This window comes from Netta rufina (assembly GCF_964035555.1).
Source record: "Netta rufina genome assembly, chromosome: 1".
Classification (NCBI taxonomy): Eukaryota; Metazoa; Chordata; class Aves; order Anseriformes; family Anatidae; genus Netta; species Netta rufina.
Window position 1 is genome coordinate 6,266,562 of NC_140123.1, and position 26,354 is coordinate 6,292,915.

The window sequence follows — 26,354 nt, forward strand, 5'->3', positions numbered from 1 at the left end:
ATCTTCCACTATCTCTAAAGTACAGGAGTAGAGAGAATTTCTTGTAACTTGCAACAATTTGGGATTGTCAAATGTCTTTAAGTGGTGGTTTCTCCCTGATGTTGGTGACTTTAGGAGGAACAGGATTAGGCTGTCACTAGCATTTCTGATATTTCCATGGTTCATGCTGTTTAGGTTTCTTGTCATGTCTCCAGCTTAGGAAGCATGCTTTTAGACTCAGCCAACAGGGTAGTGAGGCAGAGGAAATCACTGCACTATCATGTATTCTGCCAAAACTGTACTGATAAGTAACTTGACTCCAATTATAATGTTCATTCCTTTTTTTAGCAAAGGAGAAATCCATTTAATTCCACTGTATCAGGTGATAACTTGAGCAGTGGAGAATCAGAAAACAGACCAGACATTCTACCTCAGCTATCAAAGAAGGGTAAATATTATGTTTAACATGACTGAATTTCTTGGTGGTGGATATGGAAATTTTTACTTTTGTTGCTTCTCATTGTAGGATAAAACAGATTTTGATAACTATTCTATTTGAGTTCATTTCAAACCTAAGATAAAACATGAATATATTTGAGAAAACAGCTGTTTCACACATGTAAATGGGTTTTGATTCTTTTTTCACCTGCATTTTTGTCAGCATTAAGCACTCTATCTGAAAAGACTGTTTTGTCCTGAATCACTAGTAGAGAACATAAAAACTTCCTTGAGTTGGGCCTTGCTATCTACATGACCTTTCAGTCATTGGTGCTATGAACTCAACAGAAGGGTCAAGCCTAACTGTCTTTAATCTTTTTTTTTCCTCAGTCCTGTTTATTTTAGAATAAAAAGAAATCATGCCTTTTCCCCAGTATTCTCTGCAAGTAGATAAGTGATAATATATCACAGTATAGGCAGTTGAGACTAATTTACAGGTTTATGTGTGGAAATTACTCTCCTGTATCTGTTATGAAGCTTCTTAACAGAAAAAAGGGAGTCTTACACATTAGAAATAAGAATAATCTTTATATCTCTACTGAGAGATCATTCCTGCTTTTTAGCCTGTCCTACATAAAAATGAAAATAGATTTTCTGTAGCTTGCTGTTTGTCTTCTGAACCTGAAGAGATGCTTATGTATTCAAAAGCTCCCCTTCCCTGCAAAGTTTGTCCCTTGCAGGATTTATACTAACCAAAAATTCGGTGCGCTTCCTATCTTTGGTATCATCAAATTTTTCTTACTCTAGAAATATTAACCAACTAGAAGACTTTCATCTGTTAAAGCTTCCTGTCGTACACAAACCCAACTTTATGTTCATTTTCCTTCTGTGTTTTGCTGCATTTTTAATGAACCAATATTATCACTGCATTCCAGATCTGTAGGGGGTACGTCATACCCCCGAGTTTATGCAGATGAATGTCATGTAAACTGATGATTTCTTCTCTGTATACATCTTGCAGAAATTTTGTCACCTTCAATAGAGAGCCAACCTAAAACAAACGTACTGAATGATGAAACTGAGATACCTAAGAAGCCATCTGTAGAACCTACGGATGAATCACAGAAAGGACTGGTTAAGCGTCCTGTCCCAAAAGCTAGAAAATTAGTTCACAAAATAACAGATCCTGTGCCACAAAGAGAAGACATTGTTCCAAAACCAGCCAAACGGACCCAGGGGGTTAATGGCACTGGTATACTTCCCAGGGGCATTCTGAAACGCAGTTCAAGTTCCAGTTCCACTGACTCAGAAGTTCGTGTCAATCAGATGTTAGATGTTCAGAGTAAGAGTAGTATTCCTACTACAACTATTTTTGAAGGAGAAGTTGAGAAGAACACTCTTACGGAGGAAGCGGAAGAGTCCACACAAATTTCACTGGAAAAATTAAAACAAGTGAGGTTTTCATCTAGCATAGGAAAAAGAGAATCTCTGCAAAGCCCACGAATACATCATAGCAAAGAAACAGGAGAACTTGATTTGTTAGAATCTGGTGAACTAAAGACTAATGAAAATGATGCTATTGGAACAGATTCACTTGGGAATAAGCAAACTTCCACTGTAAAGCCTTTGGGAACCCATTCATCAGCTGTACATGTGAAAACACACAGTTTACAGGAAGATAAGCCTGCATCCAGTCCTTGTGATGCTAATGGGTCAGTCTTCCTGGTTCATGAAACATTCCAAACAAAGGTCATTACTCCTAAGAAACTTGAAACTCCACAGAAGACCTCCACCAATATCCTATCAAATAGCAATAAAGAACTGAGTGTCGATGAGACGTGTGAAAATAAATCCAACCAGTCCTTGAGCCGTGAATCAAAGTTGCTCAAAAACTCTACTGGTAAGAGACTAATAGGAGTGAGGAAGAGAATGCAATAGCATATAGCCCATGTTAATTAATGCTCAAATTTGTTAGTATCTAAAAATTAACAATTAAGAAACAAATAACAGTAATATGCTATATATTGCAGAATTTCTAAAACTCTTGGATTCTAATTCTCTAACATGCTACATATTTTTAGATGATTTCCTATTGGCATTCTTAAGAGTTAATCAGATTTGAGCCTGGCTATTCATCTTTAATGTGGATGATAAAGGTGACATGGTGGCACTTGGATAAAATTCCTGTAATAAAGCCTGATAGATGTGTCTGGATGGGAACTGAAGATTTCTTGGTGTACTGCAGTTGATTGTCCTCAGTAGTAATCCAATTGTGACTTGATTTGCTGATGTGACTAAACACAAATATGCTATTTTTTTCCTCTCTCCCCCTTCATTGGAGCCATTTCCTTTAGAATAGGAATAACCAATCTTACCTGCTCCCACTCCCAAAAGTATTAGGGCTAACCTTCTAGGAAAAGATCACTTTTCAGTAGGATATCTTAGTGATAAGGAATTTATTTTTCACACTCATGCCTGTAGTATGGTTCTTTCCAAGACCACACAAACAGAGAACTCTTTCTTTTGCTAAGAGTTCAAACAAACACAAAACCAGAAACTGAGTGATTTTTTTCAAGATTGAAAAATGTTTAGTCTTGTGTCTGATTCCTAACTCTGATAAGTTTGTTTATGTTTGTAGATGAACATTTGCTTTCTGCTGAGACAAAAGCACATGACATATCAAATACCAATTCTGCAGCTCTTCAACAAGGTAAGCCCGATCTTGTTGAGGAACGAGTTTCTAAACAGACTTTCGAGCCTGACAGACATACTGATGAATTTGTGAAAGTGGCTGATGAATCTGTATCAAAAGTCTTAGACTGGTTTAAAAGAAGTTCCGGTACTGAAGATAGGAAATCTGTATCGGCCAGATCCCAAGGCAGAGAGCTCAAAGAAGTTGGCTCTGCAACTGGAGCAGCAGTACTTCCTACAGAATACAGCAGAACTAGCATGGATGGAAAACCAGAAGTTATAGAAGAGTTACCATCTGGAAGGGATAAACAACTGAATGCTATTTCACCCACAACAATTTCAGAAGATAAACAGATGATAAAAGAGAGGAGGAAACCTAAGCAGGGGAAAGACAATGAGGAGCAAAATGACAAATCACTAACCGAGTCAGACTGTACAAGAATCAAAGATAAAGAATCAGGTCAAGAAATCAAGCAACAAAATCAAAAATCATGTGTCTTGGAGCATCATGAACACGAGCTACCAGCTCAGAAATACGAATCAGAGAAGGCAATAAGAGAAAAAAGAAGAATAAGAGAGATCAGAGCATTTTGGGAAAGGGATAAAACTATCCCCAGTCACAAAGAGAAAGAAGTTGGTATCAATACTAATGCATCAGGTGGTGGTGCATTGAAAGGTCTCAGAGAAAGTGACAAAATAAAGCCAACTGCAGAACACCTACCTTATGGATTAGATGATCAGAGCAAGAATACATTAAGAAGTGCTGAACTGAGATGTGCAATTGTGGCTTCAAAAAATGAACGTGAAAACTCTTTAGAGTTTGGACCAGCCTGTGATGTTAGAAAAACAGAAAGAACACTTCCAGCTGATAGTGAAATTCATGAACCCACAAAATTGGCAAAAGCTAGTAACATAAAGCCTAGAGTTTCTTCCACTTCAGCTTCCCCAGAAATTAAAGATGGGAAAGAAACATTTAAAGGAAAAGTTGGTGCTTCTTCCCAACAGAAGCCCAGCTTCCAGGTCTTTTCTTTAAAAGAAAAAATGAATGAGAAGTCCAAAAATCAAATTTCAAATCCTTCACAGTTTCAGAGTTTGAGAAACTTCTGGGATGCTGGAGTTAAATTACAGAGTAGCATTGACAGGGGAGATGTTCGTAATAATACTTCAATAACCCATGAAAGAAAATCAAAGGAAGATAAGGTCAGAGATAATGTGAGCAAGCAAGTGTTAATCCAACATCAAACACAAGCCTCTGAGAGAGAAAAAACAGAGAAATTAGATTCTGTGATATGTGAACTGCCTCTAGGATCGCTTACCTTAAAAGGTTTGAAGGTAACACACGCACAAAACACAGACTCTGTCCAGCCAGTCAAAAAGCCAGTTACCTCTCAACCCCAGGAACAGAGGGATCTTCACGAGCACGAAGTTGAAGAATGTATAGAAAAAAGTATTGTTTCAACAAAAGAACATCCTCCCAGAGGATCTCAGAAGATGCAAGCTGGTTTGCAGAACCTGATCAGAGAAACCTCTGTATGTCAGCCTCCTGAATTAAGGGTAGGGATGAAAGCATCTGAAACAATGAATAAAATATCACAAACTAATTGTACTGGAGAATCAACAAGCCAACAAGATATCAGTCAGTCTGAAGAGGTCAATGAGACCGCAGAGAGGTCTGTTGCCCCACCCAAGGTCAGTGGTTTGAGTTCAGCTTTAGAGAAACTGCTGAAGGAGGCCTCTGAAACACCACCTCCTAAACCAAGGCGTGTGGACAGGATATTACAGAGGACTGCTGAGATGCAAGCTAAAAGCATGACCTATCAGCATGATGGAGAATCACTGCAGGAAATCAGTGAGTCCATAGAGAAGTCTGTAGCCCCATCTAAAGTCAGTGGCTTGAGTTCAGCTTTAGAGAAACTGCAGAAAGAGGCCTCTGAAACACCACCTCCTAAACCAAAACGTGTGGACAACACATTACATGGGACAGCTGAGATGCAAGTTAAAAGCACTGCCTATCAGCATGATGGAGAATCACTGCAGGAAATCAGTGAGACCATAGAGAAGTCTGTTGCCCCACCCAAAGTCAGTGGTTTGAGCTCAGCTTTAGAGAAGCTGCTGAAGGAGGCCTCTGAAACACCACCTCCTAAACCAAAACGTGTGTACAACACAGAACGAAGGACTGCTGAGATGCAAGTTGAAAGAACTGCATATCTGTGTGATGGAGAGTCACCACAAGAAGTCAGTGAGTTCATAGAGAGGTCTGTTGCCCCATCCAAGGTCAGTGGCTTGAGTTCAGCTTTAGAGAAATTGCTGAAGGAGGCCTCTGAAACCCCACCACCTAAACCAAAACGTGTGGACAACACATTACATGAGACTGCTGAGATGCAAGTTAAAAATACCAACTATCAGTGTGATGGAGAATCACTACAGGAAATCAGCGAGTCCGTAGAAAAGTCTGTAGCCCCACCCAAGGTTAGTGGCTTGAGTTCAGCTTTAGAGAAGCTGCTGAAAGAGGCCTCTGAAATGCCGCCTCCTAAACCAAAACGTGTGGACAACACATTACGTGGGACTGCTGAGATGCAAGTTAAAAGCACAACCTATCAGCATGATGGAGAGTCACTGCAGGAAATCAGTGAGACCATAGAGAAGTCTGTTGCCCCACCCAAGGTCAGTGATTTGAGTTCAGCTTTAGAGAAACTGCTGAAGGAGGCCTCTGAAACACCACCTCCTAAACCAAGGCGTGTGGACAGGACATTACAGAGGACTGCTGAGATGCAAGTTAAAAGTGTGACCTACCAACACAATGGAACATCACTGCAGGAGAAGAGTGGTGAGACCACAGAAACATCTGCACTGTCCAAGGCTGAATACAAACTACTTGACGTTAACTTGCAAAAGCTACTGAAAGAGGTCTCTGAAACACCAGGTCCTATGCTGGAGAACATGGATGAAAAGATGCATGGTAAAATGTCAACCAGTCAAAGTATGTGTCCGCCTTCTCAAGAAGAGAGAGATCACCCTCAAGAAATAGAAGAAACAATAGAAAGAACTTCAGTTTCAAATATTGCAAAATTCAGAGATTTCAGTAGCTCGGTAGAAAGACTCCTTCAAGAAGCATCTGAAGCTTCGTCTCCAGTGTCGCGAGAGATACATAAACAAGAGAAGTCTAGGGATCGTATGTTTCCATCACAAAAAGAGTCTCTGTTCACAACAATGTCACAGCCTTATCATAATGCGTTAACTACTTATACAGGGATGAAGACAACTATCAAAAGTGGAACTCCAGAACAAAACGTTGAGGCTTCAGTAGATATTGAAGCTTCTGATATAATTAAAAGAAATGGGGCTCTTAATCAAAAAGAACAGAGAAACATGCCTCCAATAGATCTTCCCCTGGAAGGAGAGACTAATACAGCTGTGAACAAGCCATTCAAGGTAAATGCCAGAGGAAGGACAGATGAAAGTACATCCTCAGATGCCTCTGAAAACAATTTAGAATCAAAAGAACTGTTGCGATTGAGAAGAACAAGCACACCTCTTAAAGATGAGAGCAATTCCCCCCAGCCGGGAGGAGCTCAACTCTGCCTGGCCTTTCAGCATGAAGTTACTGACGAAGAAGATGGTTACAGCTCAAATTTGGGATCCAGGTTTTCAGACGAAAACTCTGATTCCCATTCTGGAACCGAAAGTTCAACTCGTGAGCCATCTAATTTCTAAAATTAATGGTGATGGGTTGTTAAACAAAAAAGCTACAGCTTTTCTGGTAGCTAACTTGAAATATATTAAACAAAACTCTGATGCTTAATTGAATACCTTGGATATTTGTTTTGGAAAGGTGTGAAGAAATAATTAATTGAAATTTAATTGGATTTTTTTGACAAACAACCAGATTTGGGTAAGGTCATGGGAGTGTAGCAGCATGAGTGAATCATATCAGTCTTCATGCCTTGCCCTTTTCTTCTTCCTCTGAGTCATCTCTTTCAAATCAATAACATTATAACACTCAAATTCTGGTATTTCTTTTAAATACCCCGGATTAAAAGAGGGGGAAAAAATAATCAGTGGCTGAGTGAGTTCATTCTTCAGCTTGACCAGCTAGTCTTCAAAGATAACTACTTATCAGTGGAATGGCTGGATATAAAGACACTACCAATACCCTGTGCTATTTAATTTAGTATTTCTGCCTGTTACACAAGAAAATGGCCATATAAATGAAGCAATCTATTTACCAAGACTCGTTACTTGGTTAAGCTGGAAGCTCTAGTCTGTGTCTGAGAGACTGGTAATTTTCTGAGATCTTGCTCGCCTGAGCAATCTGTGATGTTTCTGGCATATGCCAAGAAACTCTGGAGCTTATTTTGAAAGTGAGATTCCAGTGGAAATCAGCTTGGAAGTCTGTTCCGCAAGACAAATGAGGAAAAATGAAACACAACTTGTTTTCACCCATAATTACGCTATTGTTATTTGTAGGGCCTGGTTGGCTGGCTGCAGTGAGAGGAGATAGGGTCTTAGAGTACTCTGAAGGAGCTAGGTCTGTCCTGAAACTGCTCATGGAGACAATTGCATGATAATTTCAAGGATCAAAATCCTTCCACAGTTTTCTTTTATTCGTGGTTGTTACTCAATATTGAACAGAAGGTGACTTTCACTGGGTAGAAAAATGTTATGAACAGATTTACATAGGGGGGGAAAAAACAAAGCTTTTAACTTGTATTCATTCTGATTCATAGCAAAATGGTTAAATCTGAGTTTATCCTACCTAGTTCTTAGACAATTAAGTACCGTATTTGCCTTAAACTCTGTCATTAGTCAGTACAAACATGGATCAAGTCAACCAACCTCTGTGTTTCTATTGATACACGAGGGAATTTAGACAGAAAAGATTCTTAACTTAAACACTGTTGAAATTGGTTGGCTTTACTCCAATTTCCATTTTAATTTAAGATAAGATGGTCAGGTGTCAGTTTTAGTAGTTCCTTAAAAATCCAGGCTATTGTCTTGTTCTCATGTCAGTAATTTTGGAATAACTGAACACAATGTGTTTCTGACTCTGATCCTTAGGATTTACTTAGCATTTTGAGTGAATACTCATGGTCTTTGTTAAAGGTCAGAAGATTTCCAAAAGAAATCCATGGTTGTATTTTTTTAAGTGACTTGTTTAAAAAAACATGTCTGTGTGTGCAGTGTTCATGTGTTTTGTCTCGTAACAGGTTCAGAAGAAGAATTAAATCCTGTTTTGATGGCTTTGAAAAGGAGTGCAGATAGGAAAATGCCTTCCAAAAGTCTAGAGGACATTCCATCAGCCACCTCAAGTGAGCACAAAGCTTGTGTGTGTCTCCCATGACCCCCAGTTTGGCTTAAACATGCTTATGCTGTGTTTCCATACAACTTTGCCAAGCAGTGTTTTTGCCTTACATTGCTTCTCACTAAGCAGTACGGAGTTTGTATTGTAAAACTGAATTCTCGTCTCATATGGATTAGTTTTCAGTTCTTAGTGTTCCTTTTGAAACAACACTGGTTTAACAAGCAGACATCTTCCAAAAATGCACTGCGTCAGGGCTGATCTGGTTTTGGGTAGTTAAAATGTTTTCAATAGTGAAAATATTTGGTTGGAACCACTCGGATAGTGATGAGCTACCATTGCTGGTCACTTCTGGCTGCTTATGTGGCTCAAATTAGTAGACAGTGGAAGTATGAAAAAGTTGTCTTAATGTAGTAGTTTCACTTGTGTATTCTAGCAGTTAATATAACCCAACTCACTTTGAGAATGCAATGAGACAGGATTGTACTTGGCATTCATTCCTGAGCTCCCTCTGTAGCATCCTAAGATTATGATTTATTATTGTTATTATTCCTGTCTCCGATCATGCTGCTCCTCACTGTTTTCATATTTATTTCACTTCTAATGGGGAAAGCATGAACTGAATTGATGTTTGAGAACTGAAGCGTGGAGGTGTAGATTTTGAAAGATGTTGGCTATCGTTGGCAAATTACTCCTCTAATATTACTTATGCTATTGCTCCCTTCTAACTAGTTCCCACATTTTAGGTATGCACTAACCTTGTTGTAACAGCACGCTGGTAGAAACTGTGTCAAGATGAGACTGCTGCTTGGATGCAGAATTGAAGTAATGTTCCAAGTTGAAAGCATCTCCTGAATTTAACCATTCCTGTGGCTCTGCTGGTGGTTTTGTTGTTGTTGTTGTTTGGTTGTATTTTTTTTGTCCTTAATTCTGTGATTACCACTGCCATCCATTTTATCATATCGAACAGCAAGCTTTCTAACCATGTGTTACTTTTTTTCCTGCACAGATAAAGGAAAAATAAAAATTCCAAAGGAAGAATTAGCTCTTAGTGCTGAAGATGGTAAATATCTTCTGTGTTTGCATGCAAATCTATTGTTTTTTAATGTTCTGTGTTTGCTAGTGAAAGATTTTAGAAAACAGGAATTGTGTTACTCTTTCAAATTTGACTAACTTCATCGTGACTTATAAGAAAACTTTACAAAAGCATTTGTTATCTCAAGCACTAGTCTTCTTTTATGACCTGTTGCATCTGTAGAAACTGTGTGCCAGCAGTGTACTATTTTGATCTTTGGTCATTCAGCGTATAAAACAGCTTCTGAAATCACTGAGAGCTTCGAACACTAGCACAGTCGAAAAACTGTGTGTAATTAAATATTAAATATTTGTCTGTTCTGCTGTTGCATTATAAGATGCAAGACGATTTTTTGCTCATGTAAAACACTTTTCAGAATACATCAGTTGAAAAGGAACCTCTCTAAATCCTATTTCAATCCAGCAAAGTATAATTACTTTAGGCAATAAATGAACATCAATCTGTTAGTGCATTACAGGTGCCTTACTGTCAAACTTTTCTGTATTCCTTCAGAAATTACAAACCTAATCAAAACAAAAGCAAACCTCCGAGGACATGTCAAGATAAACATGCTGGAAAGCCACCAAGTAACACTGAATGTGATTGAACATAACACAGTTCTTTCCTGTTTACTGTATTGTGGCACTACAGTTTAAAAAAATAGTTCTGTAAAGTTGCGTTTGTTGTGTTCTAGATGCTTTCAAAGCATTTTGAGTGTTAGTGGTCTATAACAAGAGAATACATGCCATGTCTGATATATTAACAAATCTTAAATATAAGTCTTAATTTTGCCTTCAGATGGACAGCCTGTTTGGAAATATGTTGTATGTTCAATATAGATTATGCAGACACTTGTCTGAAAGGGGCAGCTTTTTCTAGTTAAATTTAGTGAGTGAAGTTGTGGAAAAAATTATGGATCCAGCCAAATTGATAACTGTACAGACAGAATAAGGCAAATTCTCTTGAAAATATCACTTGTGTTTTTGTTTTGCTGAAGATTCATGTTCCCCTTGTTATGATTCAGCTCCTCAAAAGAGGAGAATAATGCAGAACATAAAAATGTATGGGGTCTAGAGAAGTCAAGACTTGCCACATGTGAAAGATAATGACGTTAGTTATAAAATTGTACAGCTGTTTGTGCTCCTGAATGACTGTTGTCAATACTGCACTGAGCAGGTCTGAAAACTGATCAGGATCAAGAGAGGAATGAAAGTGCACCAGGAAGTGAGTAATAGGATTCTTCCAACAGACAGTGGAGAGGTTTCTCCACTGATATTTAAACTAATACATTAAAATTCCTTTTTAATTTAATGGCTGACAAGTTATACATCTGGACTAGATACCTGCTGAATGAGGAAGCTGCATCTAACTGCATACTGACAATAATTTATATGTTAACTATTACTTGAGCTTCAACTGCAAAAGCTTTGGAAAAGCTTCACTTAACGCCTTGCAAACAACCCCAGCTTGTGTGCAGTGTTTAATTTTATGCAACAGATACGTGCTTCTTTGGCTGGCTGTTTGTCACCCAATAATTCTGTGTCATAAGTTATTCAGTGTTGGTGCATTTCACAATGTGTATCCAGTGTTAAGACCTTTAGTGTGTAGAGTATTAAATATGAGTGGTGTTAGCCCATGATTCTCATTTTTTCATGCTCTTACGGCAAACTGGATTTTTGTTTTAGCTTGTGCAGTTAAGCTTTGTAGAATGAAATCAGTGAAGAACATAGATAGTGAATTTCAGTAAAGGTATAGCAAAGTTCAGGCACTGGGACAGGCTCCCCAGGGCAGCAGTTATGGCTCTGAACTGCTGGAGTTCAAGAAGCGTTTGGACAACGCTCTCAGACATAGGGTCTGATTTTTGGGTGGTCCTGGTTGGAGCCAGGAGTTGGATTTGATGATCCTTGTGGGTCAGTCCCTTCTAACTTGAGATATTCTATGAAATTTGAAGAGATGTGCTGCGAGAATCTGCACTGTTAATGCAATACGCATCTTGAAATTAACTAGGAATACTTGAAACTTCTGTGTTCATATCTAAACATTGCTTGATTTGCATAAATATTCTCATCACCATTAATTGGACTAGGAAATAACAGAATTTGGCTTGTAGACTATCTTCTTACCAAGAACTTTACAATAAGGTTAGTACATGAGTGCACTTATCCTTGTTCTAGGAAGAAAAGATGGAAGGTAAAATGAAAATGTTCTATCACATTTGATCAGGATTTGCTTTCAGCACCCTGTTGTCACATGCTGTCAAGCAACATGAACACTTTCTTCTGCCAGACAAAGTTCTGTGGGCCATGTTACAGGAGATGTTGAGCTAAATTATCCTTCCTAATAGTAGCATCTCTGAGTCCCATGGAGAAAAATAAGCCCTTGCATCCAAGGTGTAAACTGCATGTGCATGTATTTCATCTGAAGTTGTTCGTTTCTAAGTGTGCCCTGCTATGGAATCGCACTCTTTTGATGTACCAAACTCTTTTGAAACTTTTGAATTGCTGCTCTTGAGTCTCCACAGTGCCTCCGCAGCCTGATCAGCTGTTTTCCAATCCTGAAAAACTCAAAGGACTGAGCAAGTCGGTACCATCGTTCCTGCAGGAAGAGGCAAGTTCCACCTCTGACGTATTATAACTAAAACTTCTGATTGTTGTGGCATTATGCATTTACCAAATATTGCTTTCCAGGGTCGGCCAAGTCAGCTTACTACTGGATCACGACATGGACTTAGTTGTTTGTAGAGTTTGTGATCATCTGATTGTTACAGCCTGTGGCTGACTAACCTTTCAGAAGCTCTAGTAACTTTTATTCCTACTGTACAGCCCTACAGACTGTTTTATCTAGGAGACTGAAGCATAGTGAATGCTTGCTGTTATTCCCAAAGGCAGATTCTGCCCTTTAACAGGTCTTTTATCTTCTGAACATATACGTGTACATTCATTTTGTTCAGAGCCTACAGTCCTACAGGATCACTTTGCATTGTAAGTGCTAGCGCCATCTGGTGACCCTCTGAGATCTTGGGGTTCTGCTTGAGGATGTAGGCTCAGGTATGATATTCTCTTAGTGAAGTCTCTCAGAATTTCCATCCTTTGTAAATCTTTTATTATTAATATTGTTATTATCATTATATTTACGTTTTTTTAAGAGCATGATGTGGGCCTTGGGATAAGCTCTGAGGCCATATTCTAATCCCCTAAAATGACACTGAAGTTCAGAAGTGATAAACTGTCGGAACCACCTGGTCTGTGACTCCCCAGACAGTCAAAGAGGGGTGTTTAGATTAACACCAGTCCCCTAATATAAATGTCTAAAATAGGTATCTGCATTGGTCACGGGTAACAGGAGAACTGGAAATAGATGCTTTTTTTTTCTTAAAATCAACAGTGATGAACCTCAGCCCTTATTGCCGTGGCTGAAGTTACAAAATATTGATGTTTATGCTGTTATATTTTTCTAAAAACATGACTAAAGGGTCAAGATCAGGAATATGCCGTGTCCTGTCTTCACCTACACCCCTCTAAAATATAAAATACCTGAAATATGGTGATACAGATTTAATCTTACCTTAAGTGCAGAACTTGAAACCATTCAGTGTCTATGAATTTTACCTCTTTATTTAAAGATTCTCTAAAATTACAGCACCCCAATGCCCTTTCTGCTGAGAAAAAAACTACAGGAAACTTTTCTAAGGTTATTAGTGTGCACCACAGTCCAGTTAAAGGATTACTATTTCAAAATCTTAGAGGTGGGACACCAAAGAAATCAGAAATGAGTAGGTGGGCATCTGAATTCCCAGTTACAGCCTCTGCAGGAAGCCAGTTAAGCTTTATTCATGTAAGTTTTGAATGAAGCAGTCTGAATATGTAAAAGCTAGATGCAATTGATTTGTTGCACTGGAAAGAGTTTGATAGTCTAAGAAATTGTCAGTACCCAAATCTGTTTGTTCTGCCCTCCAAATTTATCTTTAAAATAAAGAAATAAAATCACGTGTAGTGCATTCTGGAGGCATGCAGTCACCCCAGTGATCAGTAGTAACTCCTTGTCTCTGGATTTCCAGACAATGCTGGCAGGGAGCAGAAGTGGGTTCAGTTCTGTTTTTCAAAGAGTGCATGGACTGATGGTATTCTCTATGTAACAGAGAGGGATGAACGGAAGACCTGAGAATTATCACTTGTATAGTGAAATAGAGAAGTTGAGTTTCATTGTCCAGGTTTAAAAAAAAAAAAAAAAAAAAAAAAAGTTTTTACTCCATTGGTATTTCAGAATTAAGAGGGGGGAAAAAAAGAAAACAGAAAAAAGAGCAGAACAAAAAGCAGTTGAATTATTACTTTACTTTTTTTTTCAGCATAGGTTTTCCACTAAAAACAAAATCCTTTTCAAATTTGGTTTTACTTTAAATGTGTGACCTAATTTAAGAAATACTAATTACTTGTGTTGTAGTATGAGGGGATTTAAGTTCGTGTTTTCATCGAGTCCCAACCTGCATTATTAAAATTCTTTTTTTTTTTCTTTTTTAATGTTCCTTGTGACTACAAAGTACCTACACTGGCTCTCTTTCTGTGATGTTTTTGTAGAGTGATGACAGAGAGACAGATACAGCATCAGAAAGCAGTTATTCCCTTGGCAGAATCAAGAAGAGTCCCAGCTCTCTAACCAATCTTAGCGGTTCTTCTGGCATGGCCTCCTTATCCTCTGTATGTAAACCACAGCCTTGTTTTAATGGCACTTCGCTTTTGCTAATCTCTTCAGTATTGTTTCAGCTCCCTTCTTATTCCTCTCCTCTTTCTTTCCTTGGTATCTGCCTCCTTCCCTCTCTCTGTTATGTGAACCCTTGCATGGAATTGGAAGAAAAAAGTGTTTTTTAAACTTGTTTTCTAGTCATATGCTGGAGTGTGTTTGGGATTCCACCGTGCAGCATACTTGATAAACCCTAAACAAACAGGCTTTTACCCTGAGAGGTGAAAGTTGTAGCTGACAGTAGGAGAGACTTTATACAGAACAAATCCTTAGGAATGGATTAAGGGGTGGCAGGATAAATAAGTGAAAGAAAGAAATGGTATTGGTATGTGGGATGTATGAGGAAGTCATTGATTTAGGTAACCACGAGTCATTAGTTTATGTGGTCTTTAGGGGAAAAGGAGAACTTTGGGGATGAATGATGAGATTTAAAAAAAAAAAAAATAGAAAAAAAAAAACACAACTGTTCATCCTTCTATTTTTACCTGTCCATGGTTTAATTTTCTAATATGCTTTATTTTAGCACCAACTCAGCCACATAAAGACTTTATTGTTGATTTCTTTGTTGGTATTTTCAGAAAGCCTTTTGTCCTAAAGTTGTAGGCTCTGCTTTCTGCAAAGATCGGCTGAAGAGTTACATAAGTAATATTTCAAGGATCTGATCACACACTATCTCCAGATATATAGCATCTTATAATTTCACTTATTCTGTCTCAATGCAATAAACATCTCTTTTTTTTTTTTTTTTTTGTTCAAAACTTGTCCTAACACCTTTCAGATTTACAAATAACTTTCTTTCTTTTGTTAACCTGCTTGCTGAAGAGCTTGTTTAACACTGTCTGTTACATTTCATAATTGCATCTAAAGGGACACGATTTTTTTTTTTTAATTGTCTGAATCCTGAGCATAACTTCTGCCCTAATCTTGGAAGTATTTGATGAAATGTAAAGACTGGAAAAAATTTCTTTCTCTTGTGTGATGCAGGTTTTTCTCCTCTTGTATGACGCAGGTGAGCGGAAGCTTAATGAGCGTCTATAGCGGAGACTTTGGCAATGTTGATGTGAAGGGGAACATTCAGTTTGCTATTGATTACGTAGAACAGCTGAACGAGCTCCACATTTTTATTTGCCAGTGTAAAGACTTGGCAGTGGCAGATGTGAAGAGACAGCGTTCAGACCCGTAAGTAAAAATACAGAATATTTTTTTTTCAATGGAAGTTACTCTTTTAATGCGTAAATGGAAACTGTATTTCATTCCAACCATTGCCTTCTGATGGGGTGAACAACCAAATAACTGAAGGAGGCTATAACATGCTTTACATGTTCTTCTACTCTGAACTGAACATGAAATTGCCATATAAATCAGTACATATGTTAACCTGGGAAGCTCAGACTTTGAGTATGAAATTCTATTTTAAATTTTAACTTCCCAGACTAAGGAGAATTCAGTTAAGTCTATTTGTTTTAATTCATAAGTAAAAGTGTGCGTATTGTGGAAGAGAAGTTGGAAGGGGGTTTTCTTGCTCCTCTTACCAGCCTGTTTAAATTTTAGGTATGTGAAGACCTACCTGCTTCCAGAGAAATACAAGCTGGGCAAACGGAAGACCTCTGTGAAAAAGAAAACTTTTAATCCTGTCTATAATGAAATACTGCGGGTATTTATCAAATACTAACTAGACATGAAATACTGCATGCATGAAGTATGAGGAATTTGAACTCTTCAGGATGATCTCAAAAGAGACATCTGTGTTAAGATGAGGTGGATTGCTCTGTAGGAGTGCCTGTGTCCTTCACTGATGGGTTAGCTCTGTGGTTTACTCTGGATATAGCATTGAGAACATTGATTGTTACATAATTCTTGCAAGCAAACTCAGGCTACTTAGGAACTTGAAATATTTCAAAATAAATATTAAAACATAAAGAGGTTTGTTTTGAAATGAAATGAGTAGTTATGACTGCATAAACCCAGACACGTTTTCTTACTGTGTCACTTTCAATCATCGATGAAAACCTAACTTAACTTTTTTTTTATTGCTTCCTCCTCCCCGTTTCTCTCTCCTGGCAGTATAAAATTGAGAAGGATCTCCTGAAGAACCAAAGCCTGAATATCTCTGTCTGGCACAACGATACCTTTGGGAGGAATAGCTTCCTTGGTGAAGTAGAGCTGGATTTAGGAACTTGGGACTGGAATGATAAATCCAACAAGCAGATCAACTGGTTTCCACTCAAGCCAAGGGTAGGTTACTAGGGATGGGTTAGCTGTTCTGTGTTTTCTGCTGTGTAAGTGCAAAACCAAGTCATTTTTTATTTACTCCTATCTTGTGTGCTCTGAGGGTTTTATATTGATTTTATATATATATAAAATCTTATGTAGAAGTTGAGCTTGTTCTTGCACAAAACTTTGCACCTTAAAATCAGTGTGTGAACTGCAGTGTATGAGACTTGTTTGTTTTTTCCTTAAATTTCAGACTTCAACAATGGCTCTAGAACTAGAAAACAGAGGGGAGATGAAACTAGCCCTCAAGTATGTGCCACAGCCTACTGGAGGTATTTATTCATTGCTTCTTTGTTTGAGTTTGCTAGGCCTTTGGGGGTTTTGTTTTTGTTTAGGGGGGAGATTGGTGGTAAGCAGCTGTATAACATTTTTCAACAAATTCAGGCATCTTGTTTTAACATAGAACACTTTCTCCTAGAGGATTAGGCCATTCTGGTCATTAATTCAGTTGAGGATCCAAAGTTCAATTTAGGATCTTCTGTTCTTTTTATGTTACTACAGAAGAAATTACCCGATTGTTATAATCCCAGATTTATAATCCAGTCTGTATACATTACAAGGTTCTGTTTTCTCTCTAACAATGTTAGAAATTACTAAATTGTCAGGCAGGTGCTGTGATTTGCTAAATAAACAATGACGACACACTAAATTCAAGCAATATTAGAAGTACAAAATAGCAATAAGTATCCAGAAAGCAGTATTTCTTAGCTCTACGACCTGTTCATTTACTCTTGTTTGAGAACTGATAACTGGCTGGCCTGACAATGAAGCCAAGCGAGATCTTTAATCCAGCCGGACAGTCAATAAGAATCAAATATATTAAGAGCACAGAGGAGCTCATTTGAAAGTGTAAGTGGTAGTAAAGGCCAGCATCGCATAGACTGAGGACAGACTGATCTCTTCATCTAGAAGGCTGGGAAAGAGAAGACCAGTGGCCTGCATTTGTTTACTTGTAAGAGAAGAGAAATCGTGGTTCGAATATATGCATGAGGTGGCCTGGCAGTACTTTGATGGGCTGGAGATTGCAGCTTCAAAGGTAGAGAGGGATGTTCAATTAAAATGTGAGATAATGAGAGTCTAGGCGAAATCACCTCTGAAAATGGAAAGGAACTGCTGCAACATAGAAATTACCTTCAAAGGGGATTTACAAGGCTTCATCAGAGCCAGGATGTTTTATTTCTTCTCACAGGAAAGAAGACTCTGTCCACTGGTGAGGTCCACATCTGGGTGAAGGAATGCCATGACCTTCCTCCTCTGAGGGGCAACAGGCTCAACTCTTTTATCAAGTGGTAAAAACTGTGGTTGAAATCATTAAACCTGGTGGCTTAATAATGCAACTGCTGTGTTTTCTAATCTTACCTTCAGTTTTCTGTATTTAAATTAAAAACAAAAACGCTTAATTACTTTCTGATTCTCCTTTACTGTAATGCAAACTGTCCTGCAGGGCTTGCAACTTCCAGATGCTAACTATACGCTAGCAAGTAAGATGTACTGGGAGGAATTCCTTGCTAATCACCACCCTTTCATTTTGTCTGCTTAGCTACCTGGTGGAAGTGCTAGACAAATTTAAGTTAGATCTTGTTTGCTGTAAGTTGTGTTTAAACAAAACAAGCTTGTGCGAGAGCGTGCTTTAGCCTAGTAAATCATGGGAGGAGATAGAAGTGAGAAGCATAGATGTATTTCTTCCTCCTTCCTTTCTACAAAAAGATTTAACACATGATGAGGATAGCGAGATAGCTGGGAAATCTCTGGCAGTAGCTAAAAGATTTCAGCATCATTAGTGGTAATCCAGCAAACAAACTCAGTCGTACCTCTTCCCCACCTGACTTCCCCTTCCGATCCATCCTTTGAAGCACAAGGGTGGATACATCCTGGATACATCTGTTGGAAGGGACCAAGAACATGAAGATTGATTTCATCTCTGTGATACTAAAGCATCTTATTATCAGTTGCTTCGTAACACGCAGAGGAACATTCATCAGTAGCTTTTGTCTGAGGAGTGTGTTTAATGCAGGTTATGCTGTCGAAGTGCAAACTGACAATGCTTTCTCTTTCTGAAGTACCATTCTTCCAGATACTAGCAGAAAAAGTCGCCAGAAAACAAGAACAGTGGCAAAAACCACAAACCCAGTATTCAACCATACCATGGTCTATGATGGCTTTAGGCCAGAAGATTTGAAAGAAGCCTGCATAGAACTCACAGTCTGGGATCACAACAAACTTGCCAACCACTTTCTGGGAGGTCTCAGGATAGGCCTTGGAACAGGTACTGGACAATTAACAGATGAATTCTTAATTTACACATTACATTTATTTTTTTTTTTCTTTCCCATTTTCCTTTCTATTTATTCTCGTTTTGCAAAGATAACTGAAAAGCCTTTCAGCCATTTATCTACTAAAGAGTAGATTCAGTAAATAATCTGTTCATTGTCACAGATTCTGAAATGTAAATAGAAGTAGTATGAGGGTTAGGGATTATTATCAAGTTAGGAGAAACATTAGAAATAAACCTTTCTGTCTGTATGCTGTATCTGGCACTGTTTGCAATATGAGAGTATGCTATTGCTGCACCCAAAATCTTGATAATGTCTTAGAAACTTATGCATGGAAAAACTAAATATATGGAGTAGAGACAGTATTGGGTGGAGATAAAAGGATAGATTGTGAATGCATGGTAAGATTTGAAGACTTTGGATAGGAAAAAGTATAAATTTAAATATGTTTTTGCATTAAGGTAGTAGAAGATGTGTAGATGTAATGACTGGGAAAACAAGGAATTCTGCTTTGTCCCTTTCATTGTCCTTTCTGGTCTGAGGAGAGAGGAAGTGTTTAGAGTCCTTTAAAGCAAAAGCAAGGAAAAATGACTTGCATGGTTTACGAAATAACCTAAAGCACAAGTGAGGATAGTAAATCACAAACTGAAACTTAAGTACTTGAGATTGTATTTCAATATAGAATCAGTGGACATTTTATTTTTAAGCCCTCTTGGGTGTTGATTAACATACATATTTTCCTTTGGGACAGTGACAAAAAGAATAACAAGAAAAAAAAATGGGAAAAAGATGAAGTTTGTGGGGAAAATTGTCATTAATTGTATTTGACAGAATTGTTCGAGCATAAAAATATAGAACTGGATCTTGAATGCACTTAGGCTTCCTGTACCTGAGAAGGTGAAGCAGTTTAAGAAGATGGGCAGATTTGATTGTCAGCTCTCAGCTCTGCAGCATGTTAAGTTACTAATGTTTCTCTTCAAACCTGACGTTTTTCTAGGCAGAAGCTATGGAACTACAGTAGACTGGATGGATTCCACTTCAGATGAAAGTGCCCTGTGGGAGAAGATGATAAACTTGCCAAACACATGGGTAGAAGACACGATACCTCTGAGGATGCTAATGGTTGCAAAACTGACAAAATAAGGTGGCTTTTGAATTGCTAGTGTCAAAAAGACGACCTGGGAATGGAATTAAAAGGTGTGGGGGTGAAACTTGGAAGAGGCACACAGCAGCTCTTTTGATAGTCTCTGTTCTGTTGCTCTTCTGTTCTTGTGCTGTCAAATGTCACTTCGTATTCCAAACTAAAATCCAGCCCGAAGATGATTATGTAAATCGAAGGGCTGCTTTTATTTCTTATTCACTGAAAATGTATTCAAGTAAGAACATACTTAGAGAATTCAGAGGTAGAGGTAGCTGTGATACTTGAATGCTTGCGTTGCCAAACCGAAGTGTTGCTGATTCCTTAAAGCTAAATTGCCAGGGGAAAAAAAAAAAAAAAAAAAAAAGGAAAAGCAAGCAAATTCTTTCTGTATACTTGGATTGTTTGTGAGATGTTGTTATTAGTAAGGTAGCAACAGGTTGCATTTTGTTCATGCTCATTAGCACGTTTCTCTGGCTGAATCCTCATCATGCTATATTGGATCTCCAGCTAGGAATATGAGCGTGCAGATTTTTTTTTTTTTTAAAGTCCCTTTGTCTGTAGTTACACATTTCTATGATCTGAAGGTTGCTTCTGTCATGAAAGAAGCACTACATGAAATGGTACTGTTGATGTCTTACTCTGCAAGGTGTAGAGGACTGTTGATTCTGATGTACTATGGAAAGTTGGGGTTATAAAGTTTGCTTCTATGTTCGTTAATTACCTTGCTAGTATATTGATGTTCCTTTTAAATGCTGAAGTCACAGAGGTCAAACGTTTTCATTCAAATGCTATCCCAAAGGATCTAAACTTGCCAGTTTTACGAATGATAAATGTTGGGTATTTATTTTTGTAAAGTGTACTCATTTTCTGTACCTATACCTATTATGAGCTTGTATTTTTGCGAAAAGTAATTTATCTGTTCTTCAGCGCCACCGTTAGGAGAACGCGGGGTTATGGCGGGCTGGCTTTAGGTAGCTTTGCAGCATGTGAAATGGAATTTGTCACGTGTGGAAATGCGTACCACTGAAGGAAGATAAACGCATAAAATACAAAATGTATTACTTTTTTAAATAAAAGCAGTCTTATTAAAGCTAATTAAGAATTTGATGCTTATTAAAAATCAGTGTTTTGTGTTAGCTACTCAGTGTGAGTATGCAATACAATGAAATGCAGGCAGAAAATGCTTCTGAAAATAAACGTACATTTATTTGTTGTAACTGCAGAGGTCTAGAGGCTGGTAAAGCACCTAAGCTTACAGAGGAAAAGAGGGCTCTTCAAAGTTCCGACTGGGTTGCTTTATTTTATCATAAAAATTTAAATGCTTGCATTATTTGGTATTTATTTTACACCATGAGTGGGGGAAAAAAGGTGCTATTCAGCCTGCTGGGAGCCTGTGTCCTCCTTCATCAGCCAGGCAGTCTGGAGATTACAAATGCCAGAAGTGGCTGTCAGTCTCTGTCCCTTACTGCTTCAGGTGTTTCGGATGAGAATGGGAGCTGGCACGGATTCCCCTTGTGCTTTTCCAAAACACCACCCTCTCAGAGGTGGTTATTTAAGAATATGGAAGCAAAGTCACTGCTGCACCATTTAAATCCAAATAGATAGTTCTGAAGTGTAGTATGTGCATCTCTCCCTACTCGTACAAAAACAAAGATTTGTAAGCATCTGGCAGAGACACCTGTTTGTATTCACTGTCTACAGGATTTTGTTTTCATCTTAAAAGGTAGGTTGCTGTAAGCATGACCTACAATTTAACAAATATATAATTTGTAATTTTATTTCCTGTGAAGCTTAAATGCAGTGCTGTGTCAAAAGTTTTGGATCTTCAACTGAAGGGATGGGGCTGACGCTCCAGATTTGCAGGCAAGTGTGTGTAGTCTTCCGTGTTCCACGCTACACAAGCTTTCAGTTGTTAAAAACTTAACTGCTGTCAGAATGGTTGGTTTGTGACAGTACCACTCCTGTCTTTTGGTCAGATGAAGTATCTTCTGTCTTGCTATTCTTCCACCATCCTGCAGACAGAGGCAGAATTTTGCAATTATTTCTAAAGACACTGCTTAGCAGTCTAGATCAAAACTTAGTTTAAATTTCCAAAAACTATGGGAACATGAACGTTAGATGTACCTGTGCACTGCCCCTGTATTTAATTAGTATAATGACAAACAAATGACATGGTGGCATTATGTGCTCATTTAGATTTTAAAAAAAGAGCCAAATGACTGAAACAGGCCCTCTAGTACAAAAATTTACTTGCCCTCCCCCAACTTTTTAATAGTTTTTTTAAAGTATATGTGGAAATGATGACTATCATAGGCCAATATATAAAGATAGCTGCCACCACACAAATGTGAGACTTCTGAATTTACATGAGGTCAGCGGAGATGGTCACAGAAGTGTCTGAGAAGTATATTAGTGCTTAACAATGCTAGCTATTTAAAGTTGTACTGTTATCACTGTCAGCCCTCAATGGAGTCTGCATCATGCTACATATCTTTAACTTGAAGATCTTTAAGGATTTTTACCATCCATGCTTACCTTTTTACCGTTTCACTTTTATTCTAACATGCAAGAAAGCCAAAGCTGTCTTACTGAGATGAACATCAGTGCCATGAACAATTACAAACCAAGCTGCTGTATCAGTGGAAAATGTACTTCAAGTACCCTATGAATGCTATAGGATATAATTACAGAGCAGAAACTTTACAAATTCACCTCCAGCTAAAGAATATTATGTTGATGTATTAAGGTAAGGGCTGGATCTAATCATGTAAACCAGGAAGGATTTTGGGTTGGAAATATAAAAGTCATGCAAAATGTACACTTTAAAAAACAAACAAACAATATGGATGTTCCTCTGGACATGGTTTCTGCAATAAATAGAGCTTTACACCAAATTCATAGTAATTCCTAATTACAGTTGCATGTTCCAGATTGATAAAATGCAGATTGAAAAATGTAAACTTTCTGCAGTTGCTTACAAAAAAATTTTAGGAAACTAACTTCCTCTATCTTTACTGTCAGAAACAGAGGTTTTAAAGTTATCCATAACCCAAACAAGGCATATAATTAAGACATCACTGTTGTTAAAAGGCAGTTTGATAAATGAATAGCTGTGCTTTGATTCTTAATTCCAGTTATCTTTACAACAAAGCATCTATACTCCTAGGATGTCTTCATGTGTATTCATCCTTGCCCAGAAAAATGTTTGAGAGAAATGCAACACCTTTATTTTTATTTTTTTCATTTTACAATTGATTTCAGCCTGGATGGGGGGCAGCAGGATGTGCACCTATGTCAGTATACCTGTGTGTTTTAAATGACACCACCTTTACTTCCTATAAACCAGATGCTTCAGAGTCCCAGCTCTGCTTTCATGCTCTATATTCAGAAAATTCCCATTTCTTTTTCTACCGTCTCCTTTCTGCAAATAAGCCTGCAAGCCTTTGCCAGTGTTGAGACCTGCTTCACTCTGACGTTACCCATTTTGAAAGACCTGGTACTGTTCTCTCCCTGTCTTGTTTGCTTTGTATCCTTTACCCTTTACTTGCTGAATAAAATTGTGGGTTGTTTAGGGCGAGGGCTGTGTCTTGTCTCCTAACCCGTGCCCCTTCCGCGTGTTCTGCCATTGTGATCTCTGGGTGCAAGTTGAGAGAGACGACTTCAAGCCTGAGGAAATCCTCTTTGCTTTGCTGAACGTGAATGCCTTTGGGAACATCAGCAGCGTTTGTTTGCTAAGAAACACTGTCAGCTATTTCCATGATTTCGGGACTGCCCCGAGCAGCCCAGACGAGGGCACGAGCCTTGCCGTGAGCGATCGAGCCCCGCATCGCCATGGACACGGCAACCATGCGCTCGGAGTGGCAACAAATGGGCTGAGGAAAACAAGCAGCTGGTGAGAGAAAACCTTTCTCCCCCTAAACCCCTCTCTTTGGTGCATTTCCACCGGATGGCCTAAATCTTTTAGTCCTTCTCTCTCTCCTGTATTGCCGAGTGTTTTGGCAGGAGCCAAAGTGGCACCAGCAGCAGGGGAGCGCAGCACGGTGGACCCTGCTGATGGTCACCCCCATGAAGCTCAATCTGTCCGTGTCTTGCCTTCATTTTTGCTCTACGTTGTCTTTCAGCCTTCCTCTAGTCCCTTCTCTAGGACTTTTGCTCTTGGCCTATCCTCACCTCCAGTCAAAACCCCCAAACCCCGATTATCAGCACGTTATTCCAGGTGCTGTGTGGTTTCAGGGCTAGGTCTGAATGCAAACTCTGTACTTCAGTTTTAGGCAAGCTTTTCATATGCCTGGGTAGTATCTGAGATAAGGCACTGATAACGATGGTGGTGCTACTCTAACAACTATTTCCTTTATTTTTAGATGAGGAGCCAGACTTATAACCTGAGTGTCTAAAATAATCCAGCGAATCAGCATCAAAACTCAAATACGGAACCGGTTCTCCAGGCACCGTCTTTATATCACAGTGCATTCAGTAATTATTACCAGTCCTTAATGATCTTTTTTTATTCTTAAATCTCTAAGCTCAGGGTAAGGCTATTCAGTCACATTTAATGGGCAAGATATTTTTAAAATCTTATTAATTAGAAGATTGTTCTAATCCTCCATGTTTTATTTGTGTCTATAATAGCACCTGTATTATACAGATGTAATGTAAATTTGCATCCGTAGGAGAAAATAAAGGCAGGGGAAAAGGATTGCTTAAGGAATTACTTACAGTTTTATCACTTACTGGCTTTTTACCTAAATATAACCGTACTTCTTGTAGCTACAACAACAGTGCTTTGAGGAGGAATAATTACCAGGGCTGGTAATCAGCAAATGAAGAGGTTTGCATAAAGACTAAGCCTATGGTTGTTTGCTTTTGCAAAGTCTGGCATCCTTCTCTTCAGTCTGCCTGACTCTGAATCCGGGTCTGTGGGACCGCACAGGCTGCTGTTGGTTTGGGGAGTCCCCATCTGCTGTGCTAGTGGTGTGATGGACTTGCAGAGAAAGTCCCCCAGCGTGGTGCAGTGGTGTTGGGCGCACAGTTTTGGGGTACTCTAAACCTGCTGAATGTCACTTCGAGAACTGCTGGCTATAAAATGTTTTGTCTTTGTGTCAGACAGTGGCTCCATGGCTCAGGAGGAGAGAGAAGCAGGGATGGGCAGCCCCGCAAGCGATCTGGAGGTGGACAGGGATGGGGAAGATCTGACAAAAGGCCCGGAGGTGCTCTGCGAAGGCCCTGAAGAGGAGAAGAGTGAGAAGGCTCTGCTGCGGGCGCGCCTGGAGGAGCAGCATCGCCTTATCTGTGTGCTGAAGAAGAAAGCAGATGATGCACGCAAGCACTGCAAAGGCCTGGAGCAGCTCAACATGGAGCTGGAGAAGCTGAGGCTGGAGGACGCCGTGAAACTGAAGGTGCAGAGCCAACGCATCCGGCACTTGGAGGGGCGCTTCACGGACCTGGCCAGCAACCACGAGAAAATGATCTACTTCAAGAACGAGCACAAGAAGCAGAACACGCAGCTGCGGGAGGAGAATCAGCGCCTGCGGCAGGAGAATGAGGCTCTCTTCAGCCAAACCGTCCAGGAGAAGGAAGCCGAAGTGTTCCAGCTCGCTGCCCAGGCCCGAAATCTCTCGCAGCAGTTGGACTCCTTACATGAGAAATGCGCTTACGAGAGTCGCAGAGCCCAGGAGCGTGAAAAGGAGTTGCTGGAAGCTCAGAGCCAGCAGGCGAGCGCCCACGCCTCGGAGGTCGATTTGCTGAAGCAGCAGCTGCAGTGCCTCCAGGAGGAGCACCAACAAGTCGCCGCGTGGGTAGAGGACGGAGAGAACCAGCAGAAGGCTCAGGACAGCGAGCTGCAGGCCAAGCTGGAGAGGGCAAACGAGGAGAAAGAGCAACTGCTGAACCTGGCCATGGAGAGGGGCAAAGCCCTGGAGGACAAGCAGCGAGAGATCATGCAGCTGGGGAGGAGGCTGGAGAGCGTGGAGAGGGCCAGGCTGCGAGCAGAGAAGCGCTTTGTGAAAGGCGCAGCAGCAAACTATGATCGGATGTTCCAGGAGCTCCAGCAGGAGCTAGAGAGCAGCAAGCAGGCGTACAGCGAGCTCTCGCTGCAGTTTGAAGCCTACAAAAAGCACAGCATGGATTTACTTGCCAAAGAGAAAGAGCTCAACGTCAAACTCCGTCACTTTAAGGTGTGACTTCAGCTTTCTGCTCTCTTCTCATCTCAGCAGGTGCCTCTGGTGTAGCACAGCGCTTTTTGTTCCTTTTCATGCAACCATCTACCAGCAGGTCTCTCTGTAATGTACTTACCAGTTTAAATCCTTCTGAAAAAAATGTTCTGTAGCCTGTTACTTTTTGTTACTTTTACATAAGTACGAGCTCGACACCATTAAATCTGAGCAGGCGTTGTCACACCAACCAAACCATGTCAGACGTTTAACATGAAAGATTAGCACGGAAAAGTTT

At 39.4% G+C, this 26,354-nt stretch overlaps 2 protein-coding genes across 3 annotated transcripts in view; both read left to right on the forward strand.

Annotated features, from left to right (window-relative positions):
• Positions 1-20,867, forward strand: part of SYTL2 (synaptotagmin like 2) — a 41,275-nt gene extending 20,408 nt beyond the window's left edge. The window contains exons 5-19 of one of the 2 annotated variants that reach the window (XM_084284553.1): positions 328-427; positions 1,439-2,317; positions 3,056-3,127; positions 8,316-8,417; positions 9,417-9,470; positions 10,659-10,706; positions 11,995-12,089; positions 14,057-14,176; positions 15,229-15,398; positions 15,771-15,873; positions 16,284-16,454; positions 16,687-16,765; positions 17,683-17,782; positions 18,554-18,759; positions 19,764-20,867. In XM_084284553.1, coding sequence (XP_084140679.1) covers positions 328-427; positions 1,439-2,317; positions 3,056-3,127; positions 8,316-8,417; positions 9,417-9,470; positions 10,659-10,706; positions 11,995-12,089; positions 14,057-14,176; positions 15,229-15,398; positions 15,771-15,873; positions 16,284-16,454; positions 16,687-16,765; positions 17,683-17,782; positions 18,554-18,759; positions 19,764-19,909 — 2,445 coding nt within the window. In that variant the 3' untranslated portion in view covers positions 19,910-20,867. The remainder of the gene's footprint in view (positions 1-327; positions 428-1,438; positions 2,318-3,055; positions 3,128-8,315; positions 8,418-9,416; positions 9,471-10,658; positions 10,707-11,994; positions 12,090-14,056; positions 14,177-15,228; positions 15,399-15,770; positions 15,874-16,283; positions 16,455-16,686; positions 16,766-17,682; positions 17,783-18,553; positions 18,760-19,763) is intronic. The other variant, XM_084284554.1, reaches the window with a different exon arrangement.
• Positions 20,868-25,021: 4,154 nt separating this feature from the next.
• Positions 25,022-26,086, forward strand: CCDC89 (coiled-coil domain containing 89; the record flags this gene model as incomplete). The annotated part of the gene is made up of 1 exon (XM_084305862.1): positions 25,022-26,086. The coding sequence occupies one exon, from the start codon at positions 25,022-25,024 to the stop codon at positions 26,084-26,086; it is 1,065 nt and encodes a 354-aa protein (XP_084161988.1).
• Between the last annotated feature and the right edge of the window lie 268 nt (positions 26,087-26,354).